The sequence below is a fragment of the Entelurus aequoreus genome, linkage group LG01, assembly GCF_033978785.1.
Source record: "Entelurus aequoreus isolate RoL-2023_Sb linkage group LG01, RoL_Eaeq_v1.1, whole genome shotgun sequence".
Classification (NCBI taxonomy): Eukaryota; Metazoa; Chordata; class Actinopteri; order Syngnathiformes; family Syngnathidae; genus Entelurus; species Entelurus aequoreus.
Genome location: NC_084731.1, coordinates 26,723,790 through 26,748,576, shown reverse-complemented (window position 1 = coordinate 26,748,576; position 24,787 = coordinate 26,723,790). Strand labels below are relative to the sequence as shown.

General features: G+C 38.1%; 2 protein-coding genes and 1 long non-coding RNA gene across 4 annotated transcripts in view; 2 read left to right on the top strand and 1 right to left on the bottom strand.

The window, feature by feature from the left end:
* Positions 1-12,353, top strand: part of LOC133649989 (uncharacterized) — a 42,231-nt gene extending 29,878 nt beyond the window's left edge. The window contains exon 3 of the long non-coding RNA XR_009826172.1: positions 10,363-12,353. This is a non-coding gene — a long non-coding RNA (uncharacterized LOC133649989). The remainder of the gene's footprint in view (positions 1-10,362) is intronic.
* tada3l (transcriptional adaptor 3 (NGG1 homolog, yeast)-like) lies at positions 8,330-16,753 on the bottom strand. Of its 2 annotated transcripts, none has more exons than XM_062046687.1 (9): positions 16,599-16,753; positions 15,704-15,939; positions 15,384-15,631; positions 12,114-12,219; positions 11,903-12,038; positions 10,382-10,485; positions 10,183-10,289; positions 9,680-9,871; positions 8,330-9,613 (listed from the first exon to the last, which is right to left on the bottom strand). In XM_062046687.1, exons 2-9 carry the CDS (start codon positions 15,911-15,913, stop codon positions 9,421-9,423), a joined length of 1,296 nt encoding a protein of 431 aa, XP_061902671.1. In that variant the 5' UTR covers positions 15,914-15,939; positions 16,599-16,753; the 3' UTR covers positions 8,330-9,420. The 2 variants fall into 2 exon arrangements, with proteins under 2 accessions (XP_061902671.1, XP_061902665.1); XM_062046681.1 differs by lacking the exon at positions 16,599-16,753 and adding an exon at positions 16,243-16,440.
* On the top strand, positions 16,706-24,454 carry LOC133649979 (actin-related protein 2/3 complex subunit 4-like). The gene is made up of 6 exons (XM_062046698.1): positions 16,706-16,861; positions 17,343-17,461; positions 20,776-20,887; positions 21,085-21,180; positions 23,757-23,927; positions 24,015-24,454. Exons 1-6 carry the CDS (start codon positions 16,859-16,861, stop codon positions 24,018-24,020), a joined length of 507 nt encoding a protein of 168 aa, XP_061902682.1. The 5' UTR covers positions 16,706-16,858; the 3' UTR covers positions 24,021-24,454.
* The last annotated feature ends 333 nt before the right edge of the window (positions 24,455-24,787 follow it).

Below are 24,787 nucleotides of genomic sequence, written 5' to 3'. Positions count from 1 at the left end.
AAGTTTTTTTTTGTTGCGATTAATCTTGCAACCCATTTGAGCCATTCGTTTAATTGTGATTGATCAAAATTAATCTGGCATCCCATTTGAGTGGTGTGGGAATAATTAATTGTAATTAATCAAAATTTAACTGGCAAATCAGTTTAGTAATGACATTTATTCATTATTATCAAAATTAATCTTGCAACGCATCTGAGCGGTTTGGGAATTGTATTTAATCGTGATTAATCCAAATATATCTCACAATGCATTTGAGCAGTTTGGTAATGATATATGCTTGTGATAACTGAAATTAACCTGCCAGCCCATTTGAGCAAATTGGGAATATTTATTACAAATAATCTTGCAATGCATTTGTGCCAGTTGGGAATGATATTTAAGTGTGATTAATCAAAATTAATCTTGCCGCGTATTTGAGCATTTTGGGACTGATATTTCATTGTGAATAATTGAAACTAATCTGGCATCCCATTTGAGCAGTGTGGGAATAATTAATTGTGATTAATCAAAATTAATCTGGCAACACAATTAAGCAGTTTAGGAATGACTTTTAAATGTGGTCATGAATATAATCTTGCAACGCAATTGAGTGGTTTGGGAATGGTATTTAATCGTGATTAATCGAAATTAATCTTTCCTCACATTGACAGTTTGGGAATTATATTTCATCCTGATTAATCAAAATTTATCTCACAATGCATTTGAGCAGTTTCTCAATTATATCTAAATTTGTAAATTATTTAAATTATTCTGGCAACACATTTAAGCAGTTTAGGAATTCCATTTGGTATTCATATTGCTCCATTTTTAGTGTAATAATGCTCATTGTCATTTCTGTATTTTTTATTTTATTTTCGCTAACTGCTTATTTGCTATTACTTTTACCATCATATTTGTACATGTCGTATTTGCTGATGTTGCTCTGTTGTTGTTGTTGTTGTGTTTGCTGTTGTTGTTTTTGTCTCTCTGTCTAATCCCCCTCTTGTCCCCACAATTCCCCCCTCTGTCTTCCTTTTTCTCTCTTTCTATCCCCTCCTGCTCCGGCCCGGCTGCACCAAATGATAATATAAATACATTTAATAAAGTCAAAATACAAGTAAGGCAACAAGAGAAGTATCCTACACTTCTCTTTTGTAAAGTAAATCTGAACAGCCGATATGGGCATCTACATCTGCTATATGATTTGCCCGAGAAGCTGGGCAGGACATTATAAAAAAAAAAAAAAAGGAATGCCATTTACCGTATTTTTCGGAGTATAAGTCGCTCCGGAGTATAAGTCGCACCGGCCGAAAATGCATAATAAAGAAGGAAAAAAAACATATATAAATCACTCTGGAGTATAAATCGCATTTTTTGGGGAAATTTATTTGATAAAACCCAACACCAAGAATAGACATTTGAAAGGCAATTTTAAATAAATAAATAATAGTGAACAACAGGCTGAATAAGTGTACGTTATATCAGTGGTCCCCAACCTATAATACAATCATGTGTGCTTACGGACTGTATCCCTGCAGACTGTATTGATCTATATTGATATATAATGTATATATTGTGTTTTTTATGTTGATTTAATAAAAAAAATATATTTTTTTTTTATTTCCTGTGCGGCCCGGTGGTTGGGGACCACTGCGTTATATGACACATAAAAAACCAACTGAGAACATGCCTGGTATGTTAACATAACATATTATGGTAAGAGTCATTCAAATAACTATAATATATGGAACATGCTATACGTTTACCAAACAATCTGTCACTCCTAATTGCTAAAGCCGATGGAATCTTATACGTCTAGTCCCTTACGTGAATGAGCTAAATAATATTATTTGATATTTTACGGTAATGTGTTAATAATTTCACACATAAGTCGCTCCTGAGTATAAGTCGCATCCCCAGCCAAACTATGAAAAAAACTGCGACTTATAGTCCGAAAAATACGGTAATCATGATTATCAAAATTAATCTCACAACGCATTTGAGCAGTTTGGAAATTACATTTCATTGTGATAAAATAGATTAATCTTGCATTGCTTTTGAGTGGTTTGTGAAAGGTGTTCATTCCTGATTCATCGAAATTATTCTTACAAAGCATCTGAGCAGTTTAATAATGATATCTAATTGTGATAATTGAAATTAATTTGGCAACGCAATTGAGCAGTTTGTGAATGATATTTAATTGTGAATAAATTAAATGAATCTAGCAGCCCACTTGAGCAGTGTGGAAATAATATTTACTAATTAATTGAAAATAATCTTGCCTCGCATTGACGGTTTGGAAATGATGTTTAATCCTGATTAATCTAAATTAATCTCACAAAGCATTTGAGCGGTTTGGTAAAGATATCTAATCGCGATAATTGAAATTACTCTGGCAACACTTTTGAGCAGTTTGGAAATTATATTTAATTGTGACTAATCAAAATTAATCTGGCAGCCCATTTGAGCAATGTGGGAATGATATTTAATTGTGAATAATTTAAATAAATCCGGCAACACATTTAAGAAGTTTAGGAGTGACATTTAATCGTGACAATCAAATTTAATCTTATAACGCATTTCAGCAGTTTTGGAAAGATATTTAATTGTGAAAATCTACATTAATCTTGCAAAACATTTAATTATATTGGGAATGTTTATTAATCGTGATTTAATAAAAAATAATCTCACAGCGCATTGGAGCAGTTTGGTAATTATATTCAGTCCTGCTTTTCTAAATTAATCTTGCAACACATGTGAGTGGTTTGGGAATGGTGTTTAATGGTGATTAATTAAAATTAATCTTGCCTTTCATTGACAGTTTGGGAATGATATTTAATCCTGATTAATCAAAATTAATCTCAACACATTTGAGCAAATTTGGTAATTATCTAATAGTGATCATTGGAAGCCGTTTGGGAACAATATGTTATCGTGATTAATCAAAATTAATCTTATCAAGACATTTAAGCGGTTTAAGATTCATTGGAATTAATCAACTCTGATTATTATTACTATTAACCTACTCAGTGGCCTAGTGGTTAGAGTGTCCGCCCTGAGATCGGTAGGTTGTGAGTTCAAACCCCGGCCGAGTCATACCAAAGACTATAAAAATGGGACCCATTGCCTCCCTGCTTGGCGCTCAGCATCAAGGGTTGCAATTGGGGGTTAAATCACCAAAAATGATTCCCGGGCGCGGCACCGCTGCTGCCCACTGCTCCCCTCATCTCCCAGGGGATGAACAAGGGGATGGGTCAAATGCAGAGGACAAATTTCGCCACACCTAGTGTGTGTGTGACAATCATTGGTACTTTAACTTTATGATTAAACATTTGAATGGTTTGACAGCCCTACTTTATACACAACCACAATACATTTGAAATACATGTCAAAATTCACAATAAATTCGTCATCCAGAGGCAGCATACTTCAAGTTTAAATATTTTGCCTCAGACCCTCTCCTGAGGAGCCCCCCTCCTCTTCAAACAGCCATAAAAGCTCGCAGGCTGTGACAGGGACAAGTGAAGAAACTCACCTCATAGCTGAATTTCACATGCAGAGGGAGAGGGGCTGAGGCTGGAAGGGGAGTTGGTCATACAGTATATAGTGTGAGGTATAAAAGTACTCATTAGAGCAGGATGAGTATGTATGTGGACTGCTTAGATACACAACCCACCTGCCCTTCAGCTGAAGTCTCTATAATGACAACAAAGGCTCTGTGGTGGTATTGTACGGCCTACAGGTGCCGTGTACACATCTGTGTATTTAGTCATTCATTCACCTGTGGATGATTGAATAGGACTGTATATTTAAAAGAAAAAAAGAAAGCTTTCATACTGATGGGTGCACATGGTATTATGAATTTGCATAGAGGATGTTGGCCCGAACAAGAGTGGAGGGTGGATTGTTGTATTATTCTTGTCATTCAAGGACACTGAACATGTGTTTTTTTTCTGGTGTCAACATCCAAACTCATAAAATGTGGATTTATTTCATTTCCAACACTAAACAATATTATTGTGAACAGACAATAATAGTAGGTGTCTATACTTGGACCCCTACTATTTGTAATTTATATCAATGACCTGGCTACTGTATGTTCATCCTTTACACCAGGGGTGTCCGAAGTGCGGCCTGGGGGCCATTTGCGGCTCGCAGCGCGATTTTTATTGGCCCGCGACACACATACTTGCCAACACTGAAATTCAAGTATTTATTTTATTTACATGTATATATATATATATATATATATATATATATATATATATATATATATATATGTATATATATATATATATATATATATATATATATATATATATATATATATATATATATATATATATATATATATGTATATATATATATATATATATATATATATATATATATATATATATATATATATATATATATATATATATATATATATATACATATATATATATATATATATATAGCTAGAATTCGCTGAAAGTCAAGTATTTATTTTATATACATATATATATATATATATACATATACATATATATATATATATATATATATATATATATATATATATAGCTAGAATTCGCTGAAAGTCAAGTATTTATTTTATATACATATATATATATATACATATACATATATATATATATATATATATATATATATATATATATATATATATATATATATATATATATATAGCTAGAATTCGCTGAAAGTCAAGTATTTATTTTATATATATATATATATATATATAAGAAATACTTGACTTTCAGTGAATTCTAGCTATAAATATACTCCTCCCCCTTAACCCCGGCCCTGCCCACCCTGACCCCGCCCACCTCAACCCCCCCCAAAATCTCCCGAATTTGGAGGTCTCAAGGTTGGCAAGTATGGCTACACATTCTATAGACAAACTAAACAGGTCCCAAATTAGAACAAAAAACTATGAACAATTCAACGGGACCAAATCCCCCCAAAATGGGACCTGAAAACCAAAATGGCCCACAACGTAAGCGTCTTTACTGTATGAGATCTTTGATGATTTCCGTGTGTCCTGTCATGATGAAAAAGTGTTCAAACTTCTTGTGAGACATGATATGTTTTTGAGTGTTCTATAGCCCTCAATAGCATTTCAGTTGACGGTATAATAGCAATATTAGTAAATACAAGCTTACTATAGAGCGCAGTTAACATAAATACAAATAAAATCGTTATTAAAATAACCATGAATGATTGTATTGCTTTGTTATCTATAACACAAAGCTAAGATGTAGAAGTGTTTTTCAAATGTTAGCATATCTTCACCTACGTTGTTTTGGTTTGAGTACTTTTCATATACAAAATGTATAAAAGTGTCCCTCGCATCCTTTAATTTTTCTCTACGTGGCCCTCGCTGGAAAATGTTTGGACGCCTCTGCTTTACACCGATTCTGTTTGCTGATGATACAAATTTGATCCTAACTCAGAAGAAATTTGAAAACCTCACTATGGAAGCTAATTCTGGTATAGCCGTGCTATTTGAATGGTTTCTTGTTAATAGGCTATCAGTGAATGTAAAAAAAAAAAAATCCAACTTTATTGTGTTTGCAAGCAAAAACAAAACATACTGTAAACAGAGTGCTAAGATTTTTGTTGGAGGAATCGAAATTAGTCAAGTTTCATCTACCAAATTTCTATGTATCCTAGTGGACGAACAATTGTCATGGACAGAACACATAGGTTCAGTAACCAATAAAGTGTCAATATCTCTTGGTATCATCGGAAGAATCCGGGGTTTGGTTCATAAGGCATGCCTCTTAACTCTTTATTACAGTTTAATTTATCCATATCATATATATTGCAATATTGTCTGGGCTAGTACATATCCATCAACTCTACACAAATGATTCATTATGCAAAAGAAAATTGTAAGAATAGTTACCTCCTCTAACTATTTGGCTCCATCTGCTCCCCCGTTTAGGAAACTAAATGTACTATCTATCTATGATATCAACATAGTTGTGAATTATATTTATATAGTGCTTTTCTATAGTGACTCAAAGCGTTTTTACATAGTGAAACCCAATATCTAAGTTACATTTAAACCAGTGTGGGTGGCACTGGGAGCAGGTCGGTAAAGCATCTTGCCCAAGGACACAACGGCAGTGACTAGGATGGCGGAAGCGGGGATCGAACCTGGAACCCTCAAGTTGCTGGCACGGCCGCTCTACCAACCGAGCTATACCACCCTCAGTCCTCTTCTTTCATCTAAAAATGTACTTACCACCCTAATACGCTTCTTACACCTTTCAAATATTATTTTAAGACCAATTGGCAAGTTAATTATCATAATACTAGACAAACTGATCATCTCCGGCCTATCTTTCGCCGTATCACTCTTAGCCAGTTTTCCATCAAACACAGAGGTCCTTTATTGCAAACTCCTCATCTTCACTCACTAACTTTAAACCAGTGGTTCTCAAACTTTTTTTGTCATCCCCCACTTTGGACAAGGGGGAGTTTTCAAGCCCCACCTGCCCCCATCGCCCCAACAGAACGCTAATACCAAGCTTAACATTTTCAAATTTATCGAACATCAAGTAACATCAAGTTTTATACATTCAAACTCAATAACATAAAATAAAATCAAGTTCAATAATAAATAAAATAACTGTGCAGCTGTGGTATAACTTGCATCAAGTTCAATATCAAATAAAATAACTTGCATCAATTCAATAATAAATCAAACAAAAGTGTTATAACTTGCATCAAGTTCAATAATAAATCAAAAAAAGTGTTATAACTTGCATCAAGTTCAATAATAAATCAAACAAAAGTGTTATAACTTGCATCAAGTTCAATAATAAATCAAATAACTTGCATCAAGTTCAATAATAAATAAAACAAAAGTGTTATAACTTGCATCAAGTTCAATAATAAATCAAAAAAAGTGTTATAACTTGCATCAAGTTCAATAATAAATCAAATAAAAGTGTTATAACTTGCATCAAGTTCAATAATAAATCAAATAACTTGCATCAAGTTCAATAATAAATGAAAATAAAAGTGCCACTTTGCAATCTTTGCCAAAAAAAAGGAGGACAGGGCAAGTGAACATGAGTTTTACAGTACTCCAGCATTAGTGGCTGCAATGAGCCTGTTTTGCACTGCACAGCTTTTCAAATCGGGGTTGCAGGCTTGACACTGCCACTGTTAAAACCTCATTGAATTCGGGGCTGAGCTGCCTTGACGCGAGTGACACATTGTGTCCAATGCGCATTTGGCGCAACCCTCTTTATTAGAGCCTGCAGCCCGTTTCTTGACTTTGCCATGGTCTGTGCGCCATCAGAGCAAAAGCCCACACAGTTTTCCCATTTAAGGTTGTGTTCTTTGAGGAAACTGTCCATTGTCTTGAACAGCTCATCAGCATTGGCTCTATTTTTTATGTATTTGCAAAACAGCAAATCCTCGCACAGTGACTCGCCATTCACAAAGCTTCCGCTTAGCCCCGCCCCCATTAGTTACTGTTGCTGTCTGTCGAACTTTCGCTCCTACCTAGAAATGTAAAGCCTACAGGAAAAATAAGTAATTTACATTTATCTATATAGCGGATTTCACAGACAGAATCACAAAGTGATTTACAGTGTGTATAGAAAATGAAAGCATAGTAAAAAAAAAAAATCAAAGAATATAATAATAAAAAAATAAAAGTGAAATTTCCTCCCGTTCCTCGCGCCCCACCTGTCATGTCTCTATTCCCCACCAGTGGGGCGCGCCCCACACTTTGAGAAACGCTGCTTTAAACATACATTAAGGGCCAGCCTGATGAATCAACATTCTCCATCTGTTCCTACCTTATAATGCGTTTTGTACATTCGTAAAGCCTTTTGCACATCATTTTGATTGTAAAATGTGAAATATTTTGGTAAAGAAAAAATCTGCTAAACAAAAAAAAAATCTATTTGGCGGCCGAAAGGCCCCGGCTCGTTTTAATGAGCCGAGTCATAAGAACCAACTCTCTTAAAAGAGCCGAGGTCCCCATTGTCAGTTTTAAAGCGGTTTGACTGCCACCTAGTGGTGGATCAGGAATTATGTTGTGAAATACTACTTTTTCCACTATATTCGCCAGTAAAGCCAACGTGAATGTATACTTATTATAGACACGCACATAATTATTCAATATATGTGTTTGTTTGTAGTATGGTAAAGTACAGAAAAATAGCAAATATCTTCTTTTCTGTGTATCCGAACATCTTTGTTGGGTGCTTATGTGCTTTAGATATGAAAATATGAATTTAAATACATAAGCTTTTTACATTTTAGTCCAATGCTAATGGAAAGATTTCCAGGACAGAAGTACAAAAACACTTACCGGTAATACATATACAACAACAGCCTTTAATTGGTAGTTATTCGTACAAACACTGTTTTTATACAATACATTACAACAGTAAACATAAAAATACAATGAACAAAAAAAAACAACTGGATGATGAATACGAATGCACTTTTTTTTCCCAAGGTCGATACAGAAAACCTATTTACAGCTGTTACTTTTTAAATGTAGAGTTGACTAGTTTATGCACTCTTGTAGATCTGAAAGACTAAAAGATGGATTTGACAAACTGTACCTGTAAATTTGTTTTAAGCAAATATGACATCACTATGAGGTAGAGCGAACATCACATCCATAAATTAGTAATGATTCTTATGTCCTGATCTATCAGCAGGAGTGTGGCGATCATGCCCTACTTTGCTGGCAAATATTAACATACATCTGAGAAAAAAGTGAGTTAACACGTACAAATCGTGAATCTAAAATATGTCCCGCCGAGAGGTCCAGTGTCTTCGGTGATGGATGAGAGCGGCTGGGTATCTTCCTTCTCAATGACCACCCCAGGCTAAACCGTTTGCTAGCTCTGTCTAGTGCCCTCATTTTATTTCCATGAGGAAATTGCAGATTTCTTTGCCCCTTGTAGTCGTCTCTGGCCGGCTTTTTGCCACAGAAATGAGAACGGCCAATGGTTTTTCTTTGCGGCTGACGTTGGGCAGATTTTTTTGCCAGTAGAAGCGTCTTCTTGGGATTTTGAGGCATGAATGCTGGCGGCGTTTTGGAGTAACTCGTAAGGTTTGATATGTCAAAGCCATCATTGTGTACGTGAAGTTAGGACCTCCGACGAGTTGGAAGCGATTGATTTGTTCATCCCAACCTACATAGTGTAAAACAGTATGGGTAATCTCGCCTGACTTAAGCGGTGCTATTTTTTATGTTTCCAAAGTATCGGTGTGATGTCATAATTCCTGATATCGACCCCTAATGATGAATTGAACCATTGAATAAATAAGTACCAGAGAAATGCTTTAAAGCTGTCTGCAGGTACTTCCATCTTTATCTCTAGAAGTTTGGGATGCAGCAGTGTGTGTGACTGTAGTGAAAAACATTCTTCTGCTCCTTTTTTCCTCTTTCCTTCATCCATCCAGTAACTTGAGTATGCTTTCACGCTCCTTCAGAGCTTTCCAAGCTTGGTCCTTCTCTTTCTTGGTTGGAGTACGCTTCTTCTGTCTGGCTGCCATGATTCGCCGAAAACCCTCCATGACCTCGTTGTCGGACACCCTGACTCTTTGCCTCAGCTCCTGCTTGTGCATCTCCTCTTTCGCCAGCCTGAGGAGAACAAAGTGAGCGTCTTAATGGATGTTGAACCAGACTAAGTGTTCCAGGCTGCCTTACCTGAGCAGCTCCTGCTTGCGAGCTCTGTTGTGAGCAATGAGGGCTTTGAGCTCCGCCTGTCTTTTCTGGAGCTCCACCAGGACCTCGTCCTCGCAGTCTCCTCCTGGTCCAGGTCGCTCCTCGGAGTCCAGGAGTCCCTGGGCAATCAGTTCATCTTTGATCCGAGCTTCCAGGGAACGTGTGTGAGGTGCGCTGCAGAGGTAAAGAAAATATTCTTCATCCCTTTCGTGGATTATAGCAGATTGCATCCACCATTCTTTTATGGGCGGCTTGGCTCAGTTTGATCCCCGCTTCCACCAACCTAGTCACTGCCCTTGTGTCCTTGGGCAAGATACTTTACCCACCTTCTCCCAGTGCCACCCACACTGGTTTAAATGTAACTTACTTAATGGGTTTCTCTATGTAAAGCGCCTTGAATCACTATAGCGCTATATAAATATAATTCACTTCACTCTCTTGGTGTCTCATTGTTCTCATAGAAATAGGAGGCGCTCAACAAATACCTAAAAGCTTTTCCTTGACTTCGAGGAGAGGTCCCAGCTCCATCGTTAGCATCCTTCCCCGAATTGTCTGGTATAGGAGAATCCTCCATGGGGGATATAATGTTCTCCTGAAGGCACCAGAAAAGGTTCCATCATTCATGCTGCTAATATTTCTTCAATCTGACACTAAATTTTGTGCAGATTCTCAAGTGGAAAATACCTCCACGAGAGCCTGCAACAGACGTTGAGTGAGTGGACCAAAGGGACAGCCGGCTTCTGGAGACTCATGTTGGGACTCAGACTTTTTCAGCAACGAGTCCACATCTGCATGAACATTAAAGAGTAAGACATCCACACTAAGAAATATATTTCTAGAATCATGCGCAACAACATGGAGAGAGAAGCAACGCCATGACTCCCGCATGTCAAAGGCTGGACTGCGCGCTTATGGAGGTGTTCTGCACGCTTCCACACCTCGCCTTTCACGGGGGTGGTAATGCACACTCCTTGTGGCTTGTAGAGGTGCCCTACATGTCTTATATTTGATTACCAAGTAAATGCACAAACTAAATATGTTACTAAACGTGTCTTTCAATGTTCTCATTCATCCAGGTCATTGTAATCTCAGGGCATTCAATCTGTACAGATTCTGGACATGAGAATGAATGGTACGAAAGAGGAGTGAGGGAGCAATCTATGTCAAGAATGAAAAACCATCCCTGAACAGAGGAGGTGGTCTGCGACACCACCTGTCTCCCACATACAACACGGTCCTTTCAACCACTCCTAAAAGACTATGCAATTCAGCCTCAAACAAATAACAGGAGTTAGAAAACAAAGGCAATTCTGGTCACAGGAGGTGACCAGAATGTCATTTGTTTACAACTGAATGGAATGCTTACGCCGGGGATTCCAACTATTTTGGACTGGGGGTAGTCTAGCCACAGCGATTGCTCTCCCACACAATACCTCTATGCTCACAAGGGCAAATTACACTTCAACGACTGTCGTTGGCTTTGACAGTTAGGATTGCTTGTTTGCATTAAAACAGTTGTTTTTGTCACTACGATAAGGCAAAACCATCCTTGCCCAGGCACACCCTCCTGGTTTTGGACTTTAACATTTGGGGTGTTGGCACCAGCTGCTAGACTAGATCTGACCGATCTAAGTCTGTGAGCACAAACTGATGAAGCCTACTCAGATGAGAGGCATAACATCTTCTAAGACAAACCAAACAGTCCAGTTGCAATCGATTGAATGCGCTGAGATTATGTGACAAAACCTTTAATACTAATGTCATTATTGGGGCTGTAGCTATCGATTAGTTTGTTCCATTAATAGAGTAATCGGACGAAACACACTTTATAGCCTCAATGTATATTTTTGTGGAAATCTTTGAAATTAAAACATTTTACGCTTGCCATAACCTTCATTCTTTTTTCTAATAAACGCAGATCATCAATATTGAATTTGCACTTTTATAAAGTATGCATAAATGTAAAAATTAAATCTGTGTTTGCTGCCACTCAGGTCGCAGCACACACGCCACCGCTTTTATGTGCACTCTATGGCAGAAGCCATACAGTAACTATGTCTGCATATTTAAAGTTCCTTGCACTCAATGCAGGCCAGATTTGATCAATTTGTATTATTTACTCTCATTAAACAAACAATTGAAGCAATAGAATATAAATCAAAGCTACTTGTGATTGCTTCTAAAGACAAGCAGAATGTTTTGCACCTTTTGCATCAAGTTCAGACAGCGGACCCCCCAAAAGACTCTTCTTCTTGTCATTGGCTCGAGCTCCTTCTCTCTGCTCCTCTAACAGATCCTCCTGAGCCCACCGCTGTGAGTAGTGTTTGCCCAATGCTGGAATCTAAAATGAACACAGACAACATTAAAGGGTTACCTCGCCGCTCTTGGGCTACGTTATAGGCTTTTCACGTCATACTTTAAAGTACTCCGCTTCATCGTCTGGCGGTTTTAGAAGCTCCTCTAGCAGCCGAATCTCTTCGTTTGTAATGTCAGCACAATATGGCTCAACAGATGCCCAGAATCTGAAGAGAAAAAAAAATCCAAAACACACATCAAATACAGCATGGGACCACTATTTTACAACAATTAGGAATGTCTCAATCAAAATTGTTTTGGCCTCTGATTCAATTTTGATACTTTGACAATAGATTATAGAACTGAGAATATTTTAGAGCAAGTAACTAAAGTTAACATAAGCTTACCTTATTACATTTAGAATTTGCAAGTATTGTTGTAAATCAGACTGTGAATTCAACTTGTGGTCTTGAATTTGACATACAATATTTTAATACAAAGTGGCCAGTTCACAATAACAAAAAAAAATCAAAAAACTACAATTGGATCACATTTAAATCATTAGGGTTCTCAAAGCTTTTTTCTATCCGGAGACTTACTCTCTGACTTTGTAAACAGTAACAAAAACTCCCCAAAAATATTTTGTAATAAAAACAAATAAAAATGAAATAGCAACCTAATTACTTTAATATAATGTATATACTGATACCACACAAGGCATTGATAGTATTGACATCTGATAGAGCATCCCCTATTTTACATTTAAGCTTTAGCAGTTAACATCTCGTGCCGCCCTGTTCGGCGTGTGTACTGCATGTTTAGCTATTCCTTTTCCTCAAGTTCATCTATCCATCCAACCATTTTCTACCACTTGTCCCTTTCGGGATAGGTGATTCTCAACTGTAGTGGTAAACAGGCTCGATCTAGTGGTACGCCAAAGAATCATTTAAGTACAGTGTTTTATTTTCCTATATTTGAACAGTGCTACTGTTCAAATTGTGTGTAATGTTAGAGTGGCCAAAAATATTAAATATAATTGTTTTTAAAAAAAACTAAATTTTTAATGAATACTTAGGCCTACTATGCGGCTGTGTTTTAATGTTGGTCATTATGGTGGTACTTGGAGAGCCAAGTTTTTTCTGAGGTGGTACTATGTAAAAAAAAAAAAAGTTTGAGAACCACTGCCCTAATCCTCCAGTGATAATACTACTTCGACAAAAACAGTTTATTTTCCACCAGCCTTTGCACTAGATATAGACAACGCGCTCAGGTTGCTCAAATTTGAGCTGGTGTTCCGGCAAGACACGCACCCTGCTGGTATTTTTCAACTTCACAGCTGTGGTAAAGATCGGTTGGGCCTGATCAGTTAAAAAAGACAAATATCAGAATCGGGACATCTAACAATACTATGTAACACCAACTTCACCATATATACGGTAAATAAATGTATTTGACTACATTGTAGGGGTGGGTGGATTGATCTAAATAAGAATATAATATCGATATAAAGGATGGTATCAGTACCAGATCAATATTTGAATGATGAGATGGATATTTTGTAAATATCTTTATTGGTCATTCTGGCCCTGTATTTAGTTGTTATTGGATAGATACCAAATTGTGTTGTATCGCCCACACCTACTACATCGCCTATATTGACCTACATTAGTTTTACCATGTAATTAAGTAAACGAAAGAATATCAAACAAAAGTGGCCCCCACTTAGAGGTGGTCCTCGGATTATGACATTCCAAGTTACGAACAACGCTCCCATAAAATAAATACTTAGTTTTGATCTGTTAGAGACTCACTCGAGAACTAGTTTAGCGCGCGAGCGAGGGATACAATAGCCTGTGTGTGGCACACGGCTGTCTGCGCATGCTGCAGCTGTGTGTGTGTGTACTTCATTGAGACAGTAACAGAATCTAAGGGAATAATAATGTCACTTGTTAGTTAACTTACCTTATGTTGTTTTACAGTATTAATAAGTATTATGTGTCCAGTGTGACTGACTTTGGTGTTTGTTTAGGTAAAATATCCAACTAACACTACAACTCGACTCACATCACAGTTCACGTTCGAAACCCGAAGACCACCTCAGGGGGAGCTCCACAAACCAGGTCAAACCCAGATTCTGATCTAACAAAGGTCTTAACTCATTCTTTTTCTATGCCACATCAAAATGGAATGCACTCCCAACAGGTGTAAAAGAAAGTGCATCTCTATCCTCCTTCAAAACCGCGCTAAAAGAACACCTCCAGGCAGCCTAACCCCCTACCCCACCACATCCCACCTCCCCAGATTGTAAATAATCAAATGTATATACTTGTTCTTATGCTCTCTGAGCTCACTATGTTCACCGCTCGCTGTACATATCCTACCAAGTGAGACCTACACCGTTACAATGTCCATTTCTCAGATGATATAATTGTTGATGACTCAAGTATGCTGATAGCAACCCAACCTAACCCCCCCCCCCCCCACCACCACAAACCCCTCCACATCCCACACCCCGGATTGTAAATAATGTAAACAATTCAATGTATATACTCTGATGATTAAATTGTGTGATGACTGTATTATGCTGAGCCTGATAGTATATACACCGTATTTTTCTGAGTATAAGTCGCTCCGGAGTATAAGTCGCACCGGCCGAAAATCCATAATAAAGAAGGAAAAAGACATATAAGTCGCACTAGAGTATAAGTTGCATTTTTGGGGGGAATTTATTTGATAACGCCCAACACCAAGAATAGACATTTGAAAGGCAATTTAAAATAAATAAAGAATAGTGAACAACAGGCTGAATAAGTGTACGTTATATGACGCATAAATAACCAACTGAGAACGTGCCTGGTATGTTAACGTAACATATGGTAAGAGTCATTCAAATAACTATAACATATAGAACATGCTATATGTTTACCAAACAATCTGTCACTCCTAATCGCTAAATCCCATGAAATCTTATACGTCTAGTCTCTTACGTGAATGAGCTAAAAAATATTATTTGATATTTTACGGTAATGTGTTAATAATTTCACACATATGTCGCTCCTGAGTATAAGTCGCACCCCCGGCCAAACTATGAAAAAAACTGCGACTTATAGTCCGAAAAATACGGTAATGTACACAATTCAATGTATATACTCTGATGATTAACTTGTGTGATGACTGTATTATGCTGAGCCTGATAGTATATATTTGTACCATGAATTGATTAACGTGGACCCCGACTTAAACAAGTTGAAAAACGTATTCGGTTTTTACCATTTAGTGGTCAATTGTACGGAATATGTACTGTACTGTACAATCTACTAATAAAAGTTTCAATCAATCAATCAAACCTAAGTTTGGACCCCTGGTTTGAATACTACGGAACGGTGCTGACCTGTTCGGGGCGTCGTTTTTAGGAGTGCGGGGAATGTCCTGAGCTTCTTCTGTAAATTCATATTCTTGGACTTTTGGTTGTAGGTTTTTGGATTTTGGTCTGCCGGGACCAGGTCCTGGTACATGACTACTCTTGCCCTCTATTTTCTGCTTCTTTGGTTTGTGGCGAGACGGCGCGGCAGGGTCCGGGTCTTTCCCCTGCTTCAGAAAGCGCTTGTCTCCCTTTTTGTCCTGCCAGTCCGTGAGGATCTGCAATACAGGAGCATGTAAGGGAGGACTTGTTTTCAAGCCAATACAGGGATTTTATCTTATGCAGCCCACCTGTCTCTGCTCCTCCAGAGCTCGTAGGCGGCGGTTGGCTGAGGACAAGAGCGTCTCCAGCTCCAGCTGCAAAGTGTCCAGTTCCTCGATGCCAATCCCATCGTCCTCTGAGCGTCCCAACACAGCAGTGTAACGGGGACACACCTTGACGTGCTCCACCGGCTTGAAGTCATAGTACTTCAGAGGGGGGCAGTCCTTCAGCTCGCTCATGATGCTGCCGGGTACCTGACGCCTGACTATAGTGGGATACACTGCACATGAACAATGCTGGCACGTCCAATTATGTCACCATGTTATGTCAATCACCATTTCTAATTATATGAGTGTGTACAAAAAAAATGGCGTTGTGGCCCATACATAGCCAGCCCGCAGGGCCCAAACCGAGAAGTATTGTAAAATATCAACATCCACGACTCTACTTGCTCGGTATCCCCTAACAAACACGTTGTGAAATTACATTATGTGAAACACTGAGCGACATTAGAGGACACATTTAAATATTTGGCCCTGTTTTTTTTTTTACAAGCAACGATATTTACCGTCAGCGAGTGGCGTCCATGATGGAAAATACCATTGATGGGCAAGGGGTGTAAAACGTCGAATTCCTCCTTAGCTTGTGAGACATTCACGAAGTTTCAATAGCCATGTAACATCACTTTAAATTATATTGGTGTGTTAAAATTATAAATAAATACAGTTTTGTCCATTATTCAGAACACGTCAGGAGTTTACGGCGCGAACTCGAGAATGGTAGCGTCGGATTAAACCATATCGTGCATTAAAAGGATACACAGATTCCACCCCCTACACTTTAATTGTTTTGTTTCAAATAAAATAATAAAGCGTATAAACAATTTAATGGTCCATTATCTACAGTTTCAGCTGTAAAACTTACCTTACGACGATGACAAAACAAATAGCCCCTATTCCTACCGAATAGTTGACTAATCCTTTTGGATACGTTCGGTTGATTCAAAGTGTACAGTCAACGTGGGCGGAGTGACGAGCTCTATGAGTAGCATTGCCGACATCTACTTCCGTATACAAAAAATGTAAGCAAACACAAGCGCTCCGTTTCGTTTCTGGAGCTTGTATGATTCACGGAAGTGGAGTCACAGGCGTGTCTTAGCAACTTCCGTCTTTGAAAGCGCAAAAATGGTAAGCGTTCTCTTCAAGTACGGCTTTACTTACTTCATTTATGCTCGTGTGTTGTTTGGTTAAGATTAAATTAAAAGTCAACAGGCTGTTGTCGTGTTTCTGTCAAACTGAGTCTCTTTGGGTGGCTTCAATGGAAGTGGCCCTATCATCGTATGTAGAGGCTGACTATCACTATGTTGTTCCTGAATCTTCGCTCGTTATTATAGTGCACGACATACGTTGTATGTTTATTGTGTTTACTCAAATGCTGAACAAAGTAGTGTTAGAGACCACGATAAATCAATGCACTAACATGCACCATATTTACTAACATTAAAAATAGCATCTGCAATGGTTGTAGATTAGGGACAAGCGGTAGAAATGGATGGATGGATGGTACATGTTAAAATCTAGTCATTCTCTCCCCCGAGCTTGTGTTGAAATCCTCTTATTCCAGTGTCATTTTGCATAATTAATGCAACCATTGCAATTTTTCCCTTAGACAGCGACTCTGCGTCCCTACCTAAACGCTGTGAAGGCCACCTTGCAGGCGGCCTTATGTCTTGAGAACTTCTCCTCTCAGGTGGTGGAGCGTCACAACAAGCCCGAGGTGGAGGTCAGGTATGTACCTCTGGTTTGCACAGGATTACATGCAAGTTAGAACCTGTGCAAACTCCTAGTAGGAAATCTACAAGGGTTGAAAAAAAGTGTACAATGAAGGTGTGAAGCAGGCAATACTATATTAAAACTTCTTAAGGCCCAAGCTGTTTGTTTACATGTTTTTTTATTTGTCTTTGCTATTTGGGCTTATTGGACCCTAATTAGAATAAAAACTAAAAATCATCTTTTGATATGATGTACTTAGTCCATAAGTACACAAACGTGTACTTCATGTGTAGTGACATGCTAATTTTAATTTTTACTTTTTTTCCCCAAATTCCATTGTATGTTATACTCTTCTGACACCACCAGATAGCAGTATAAGTGTGCATATGTCGGCATAAGACCCCAATTCAGTAGTGTACACAATTTTGGAAATAAGAGCTAAAAGGTGCTGTCCACACATGTGGCCACTAAGGCCTTTAGAGGTTTTAAGGCATTTTTTTACCTCACTTTGGATGGATCTTTTGTTCGAGCTGAGGTTTATTTATGGCAGGGGCGTCATACTCGTTTTAGATCGGGGGCCAAATGGAGAAAGATCTACTCCCAGGTGGGCCGTACTGGTAAAATAACGGCACAATAACTTAAAAATTAAGACAACTTCAGATTGTTTTCTTTGTTTAAAAACGGAACAACCACATTCTGAAAATGTACAAATCAAAATGTTGTTGTTGTTGTTTTTACACTTACATGTTGCGGTTAATAGTATTCTATCTTTATTTGTCGTTATTTATACTTTCTGAATACATTATGTGATAATGTTCATCAGTCAACTCATTGGCATACTTGCCAACCCTCCCGATTTTCCCGGGAGACTCCCGAATTTCAGTGCCCCTCCCGAAAATCTCCCGGGGCAACCATTCTCCCGAATTTCTCCCGTTTTCCACCCGGACAACAATATTGGGTGCGTGCCTTAAAGGCACTGCCTTTAGTGTCCTCTCTCACCTGAAAAGGAGACTATTATATATGTCTCCATTATCCATAGGTTTATCTATAACCCATAAAGTAGGCAGGCACGGAGCTATTTCTCAGCGTGGGTTTATTCCAGCCGGCACGTTAATACACTGACACACAACATCCGGATTCCCATCATGCATTGCTTCAAAACTACGGCAAGTAGTAATGTCCAAAAACATAACAGAGACGAAGCAGAAGAACGAAGAAGAGACATGGCGAAGACGAGTAAGAAGAAGAAGTACGCTTGCAAGTTCCAAAATGATTGGAAAAAATAATTTCAGTTCATCCAGGACAGCTAGAAGGGGAAGGAGTATGCTGCCTGCAAATTTTGTAAATCAGACTTCTCCATTGAACACGGTGGCCAAACGTATATACTCATTCATGAACAGATTATTTATATGTATATACAGTGGGGCAAAAAAGTATTTAGTCAGCCACCCATTGATTGTCAATGGGTGGCTGACTAAATACTGTCAGCCACCCATTGACAATCAATGGGTGGCTGACTAAATACTTTTTTGCCCCACTGTATATATATATTCGGAGGTCTCAAAGTTGGCAAGTATGCTCATTGGTGTTAATTTTCAATCTATCACGATAAAAAAATGAGGCGGCGACTGGTCCAGGGTGTACCCAGCCTTCAGCCCGAAGCAGCTGAGATAGGCTCCAGCATCCCCCGCGACCCCGAACGGGACAAGCGGTAGAAAATGGATGGATGTTATTTATGTAGTATGCTCATTTTCCTCGACTGGTGCACTAACATCATGTGGTTTATTTTTTTTACATATGTAGTATCATCTACAAAGATACTAAGAATTGCTCTTGTGACATCTAGTGGACACATTTAGAACAGCAGTTTTTTTCATTCAAAAATGTCGGCTCATTTTTATACTTAGCAAACTCATCCCGCGGGCCGGATAAAACCTGTTCAGGCCCGCGGGCCGTACGTTTGACACCCCTGATCTATGGTGAACCGTGAACAACAAACATGCAACAACCACCAAATGGTCCAAACACAGAAATTGTGTACCTAAACGCTACAAGATCCAAAAACACACACAAACCCCTTAAACAGGGTTGTCAAACTAATTTTAGCTCAGGGGCCGCATGGAGGAAAATTCTGTGCACACGCGGGCCGGACTATTAAAATCATGGCATTAAAACTAAAAAATAAAGGCAACTTCAGATTGTTTTCTTTGTCTTACTTTGGCCAAAAATAGAACAAACACATTCTAAAAATATAGAAAAAAAATACCAGAAGCGGTTAAAGTTTAGATCCATGAAGGAAAGAAGAAAGTGAATGAATGTTTATAACTGAATAAATTCACATATGCATAAAAATGTATTTTCTTATGTATTATTTTTTTTATGAATTAAGTTACGTTTATGACAACCTTTTTCCAAAACAATATAGCATGTGAGATATAACAGGATAATGATAAATAAATAAATGATAAATGGGTTATACTTGTATAGCGCTTTTCTACCTTCAAGGTACTCAAAGCGCTTTGACAGTATTTCCACATTTACCCATTCACACACACATTCACACACTGATGGCGGGAGCTGCCATGCAAGGCGCTAACCAGCACCCATCAGAGGCAAAGGGTGAAGTGTCTTGCCCAAGGACACAACGGACGTGACTAGGAAGGTAGAAGGTGGGAATTGAACCCCAGTAACCAGCAACACTCCGATTGCTGGCACAGCCACTCTATCAACTTCGCCACGCCGTCCCGAAATGCATACATTTATCATTTTTCAAAACGGATACAAAAAAGTGGGATCCCATTTTGAAAATTTCTAGCACCAACACTGCATCCAAAAAAGCAGCAGGCAACGACTTTTTACTGTCAACTGAGTTTCGTTGTGTAATGATTTCTGCTGGTGGTGTGCCTCCGGATTTTTACAACGCAAAAAATGTGCTTTGGCTCAAAAAAGGTTGAAAAACACTGATCTAGACCACAAGGAAGTGTTTTAAATGTACATTATAAATATCATAGATACCTCCCAAAACGTTGACATTAAAGAGGTGGGATGAAAAGTTTGTTTTCTTTCTCATTGTTGAACACTTGGTCGTATTATTATTATTATTATTATTATTATTGAGCAACCGATTTACGTAACTAAAATGGGACCAAGTGATTAACAAAGATATCAAAAAAAGCTTTTTTTTTTTTTTTGATCCTGCAGGGTTTGTGTGATTGCAGCATTTTCCAATGTGTTTGTTTGGATGTTTTCCCTGTTATAATTACTGATTCCATTGTTGGTTGTTTTGTTTTAGTGAAACCCAATGCTAAAACCATGTGTGACATTTACAGGAGCAGCAAGGAGCTGCTGCTTCAGCCTGTGGTGATCAGCCGCAATGACAAGGAGAAGGTTCTCATCGAGGGATCCATCAACTCCGTCAGAGTCAGCATTGCTGTCAAACAGGTGACACAATTGGCGATTTCTTTTCTTTTCATAGAAATGTGCCTTTACATTAGTACAAGCAAACTTAGCTTTGCGTCTTTTTAAAAACAAAAAAGGCAACAATTATATACTGCATGTGCCAATCACAATGTCCTTTTCGTTTTGCCTTCTCTGTCTGATGTACATTTTAAAGATATTTGTGTCACGGTCCAAACTAGGCTGATGAGATCGAGAAGATCCTTTGCCACAAGTTCATGCGCTTCATGATGATGCGGGCGGAGAACTTCTTTATTCTGAGGAGGAAACCAGTAGAGGTGAGAAAACGTTTGTGGAGAAGGTAAAAAAAAGAGAATAAAATATTTCCTTACATATACATGATTAACCATCTGAGGACATTCGAGTTTAATTATTGCTATGTTCAAAGCCAAACAGGACATACACGTTTTTTAAGGGCGTAAAGCATTTTATTTTTTATTTTTGTTCAAAATTCTCAAGCATCAGTGCTAGACAAACATTTCAAACATGTCATGTTTTTTTTGTAACATTTTGACCTTTTAAAAGCCTTTTGATCTGATTACCGGTACTGTTAAATTAGCAAAAATAAAAAAGTTGCAGCAATATTATAAATTGCAGTCAAAAGATAGCCAGTCCAAATTAGTGGACACCTGAATAATCACAATTTCCTCAAATCATGAAATCAATACTCAGAAACTTTGACATTTCTATTACTCCTCAGTTTTTATCCACATATTTTTACACCTGCGATAATAGAAAAATAGGAAGAATAGACAAATGTCCATCGGCCATTTGTAATCCATAACACGTGCGTGTGTAAAAAAAAACAACACCCTCTGTCTGTATTTTGATTGTCGTGGGTTTAAAAAAAAAAGTGTGTGTATATTTACATATGTGTGAAGGAGGAACCCTCTATTGGCTGTCTTTTTACACCTGAATTTTGCTACACTTGTGCTGTACAGCAATTTGAAGCGTAAAAGGATCTGTCTGTAACTCCTTGCCTTTTCTTATACTCACCACTAGTCGACGCCTTGCAGCCACTCACACTTGTGTTGCCATTGAAGCCAATGAATGGACTGTTTATCACTTGCTGTAAACAAAAGTTAATGTTTTGGCAGTAATTTAGTGGTCAGAAGTGTTTATCTACACAAAGACAAATTTTAATACGTAAATAACTTAAAACATGCACACACGGATCGCATTACACACACTTTGATTGATATACAGACACACACATTAGTACACGTACACGTGTACTGGATTATTGCTTTATTGATTGAAACTTTTATTAGTAGATTGCACAGTACAGTACATATTCCGTACAATTGACCACTAAATGGTAACACCTGAATACGTTTTTCAACTTGTTTAAGTCGGGGTCAACGTAATCAATTCATGGTACAAATATATACTATCAGCATAATACAGTCATCACACAGGTTAATCATCAGAGTATATACATTTAATTATTTACAATCCGGGGGGTGGGATGTGGAGGGGGTTGGGGCTGGGGGGTTAGGTTTGGTTGAAATCAGCACTTCAGTCATCAACAATTATATCATCTGAGAAATGGACATTGTAACAGTGTAGGTCTGACTTCGTAGGATATGTACAACGAGCGGTGAACATAGTGAGCTCAGAAAGCATAAGAACAAGTATATACATTTGATTATTTACAATCCGAGGAGGTGGGGGGAGGGGGTTAGGCTAGGGTTGTAGTTGACTGGAGGTGTTCTTTTAGTGAGGTTTTGAAGGAGGATAGAGATGCACTTTTTATTTTACACCTGTTGGGAGTGCATTCCATATTGATGTGGCATAGAAGGAGAATGAGTTAAGACCTTTGTTAGATCGGAATCTGGGTTTAACGTGGTTTGTGGAGCTCCCCCTGGTGTTGTGGTTATGGCGGTCACACGCACAGATTGAGATACGCGTTTGCAAAATATTTTGCTACAATAATACTTCCATAGTGATTACTCTAAATCAGGCCTGGGCAATTTATTTTGCCTCGGGGGGCCAAATTTAGAGAAAAAAATGTGTCTGAGGGCCGGTTTATCTATTTTTGGGAACACTAATACAAAACTTCACAATAATGTCTGAAAGCTAAAAACGTTATGACAGACCGCCTTAAAAAACGGAATGGAATTTTAATTTTTTTTACTGAATGACACACCCAGAATGTACATGAAAATAAAAAATGTGGGATTTACAATATTAACTATGAACGATATAACACTGAATATTGACAACATATGAACGTCACACCTCCTCTCCATCCACATATTTTACAATCAAGTGAAACGCAACAAAAATGCAACAAACACAGCGAAATATGAACGCAAAGGGAAAAAAATAAACCCACCTACTATCTGATATATCACTAAGCTTTAGAACTTTGTTGTAAAAATCTCCTTCCGGGTCGGTCCCTGGCACCCGCATTTCAGGCTAACACTCTGTGGAAACTCTCACCACCCACACTGCTTGGTGCTTCGTCTGAGCTGCTGTGATTTAAGATTACCATAGTAACTAATTAGATGACCATAGTAACTAGTATATCATGCAAAAGCGCAGATTCCAACCATTGAAATACTTTGTATAGTTCAAGACTTACTTACGGTCATTTGAAAACATCACTGCACATCATAATGGCAGCTACAGTTTCCATCTTAAAGATCTAAAAAATGATTTGGGAATGTCCAGCAGGCCAGATTGAAAAGCTTAAGGGGCCGCACGGCCCCCGGGCCTTAATTTGCCCAGGTCTGCTCTAAATGAAATGGTGAAAGACGTGTTAATGCAATTTGAATATATTCATAAACACTCTCCACTCAATCGCAAGCTTCTTGTCGACAATTTCTTCATGTAACTCTTTGTGACACAGGGTTATGATATCAGCTTCTTGATCACCAACTTCCACACGGAGCAGATGTACAAACACAAGCTTGTGGACTATGTCATCCATTTCATGGAGGAGATCGACAAGGAGATTAGTGAGATGAAGTTGTCCGTTAATGCCAGAGCTCGTATTGTCGCCGAGGAGTTCCTCAAGAATGTAAGACATTTCTGAAGTGCATAGCAACGCATTCTTTCAGTGCTTTTTGGTGTGGAGCCATTTTGTATTTTCTTTATTTCCCCGCAGTTCTGATGACCGCCTCCACACGCAAGCACGCAAAGTCTGTAACAGCCAATCAGGAGAGAGGAACTTTGGGTGCACACAGCCAACCAGTGAGGGAATAACAACGGAACATGACCTACTCAGTGGTGAAACCCGCCTATGCTTATCTCTGTAGTCCTGCATATCAGTGACTGTAAATAAAAAGTCACTTTCCTTAGCCCTTTCAATTGTCTGCCACTTTGAACAAATGCCCCAACAAACCAAGGCGGGTCCTTAAAACCTTTTAAACATGCTGATATCCACGAATACAGAGACTAGGAGTGTGTTCAAATGCAATTAAATAGATGTTAGTATTGTATGTCAGTCCGTCTGCCATCAGTGTCAATTTTGTCTTCAAATTCACACATGTGGAAATTAGTCCCCAAAATGAATGTGTAAAGTTAATAAAATTCCAAGTGTTTCTACCTTCTTGTTAGGAATGATTTTTTTTTTTCAAATAGAACTTGAATTAAATTTGACGCATGTTCATTTATCAAAACTGATGGGAAATAAATTTGCCTCTCATCCAAGTCGACTTCATCAGTTCATGCTCATAGACTTAGATTGGTCAGATCTAGTCTTAGAATTAGATTGGTTAGATCTGGTCTAGATCTGACCAATTTAAGTATGAGCATGAACTGATTAAGCCTACTTTGATGAGAGGCGAAACGTCTTCTAAGACAAACCAAACAGGCCAGTTGTTTTTTGATTGAATGTCCTGTGATTACGATGACCTGGATGAATGAGAATATTCATAG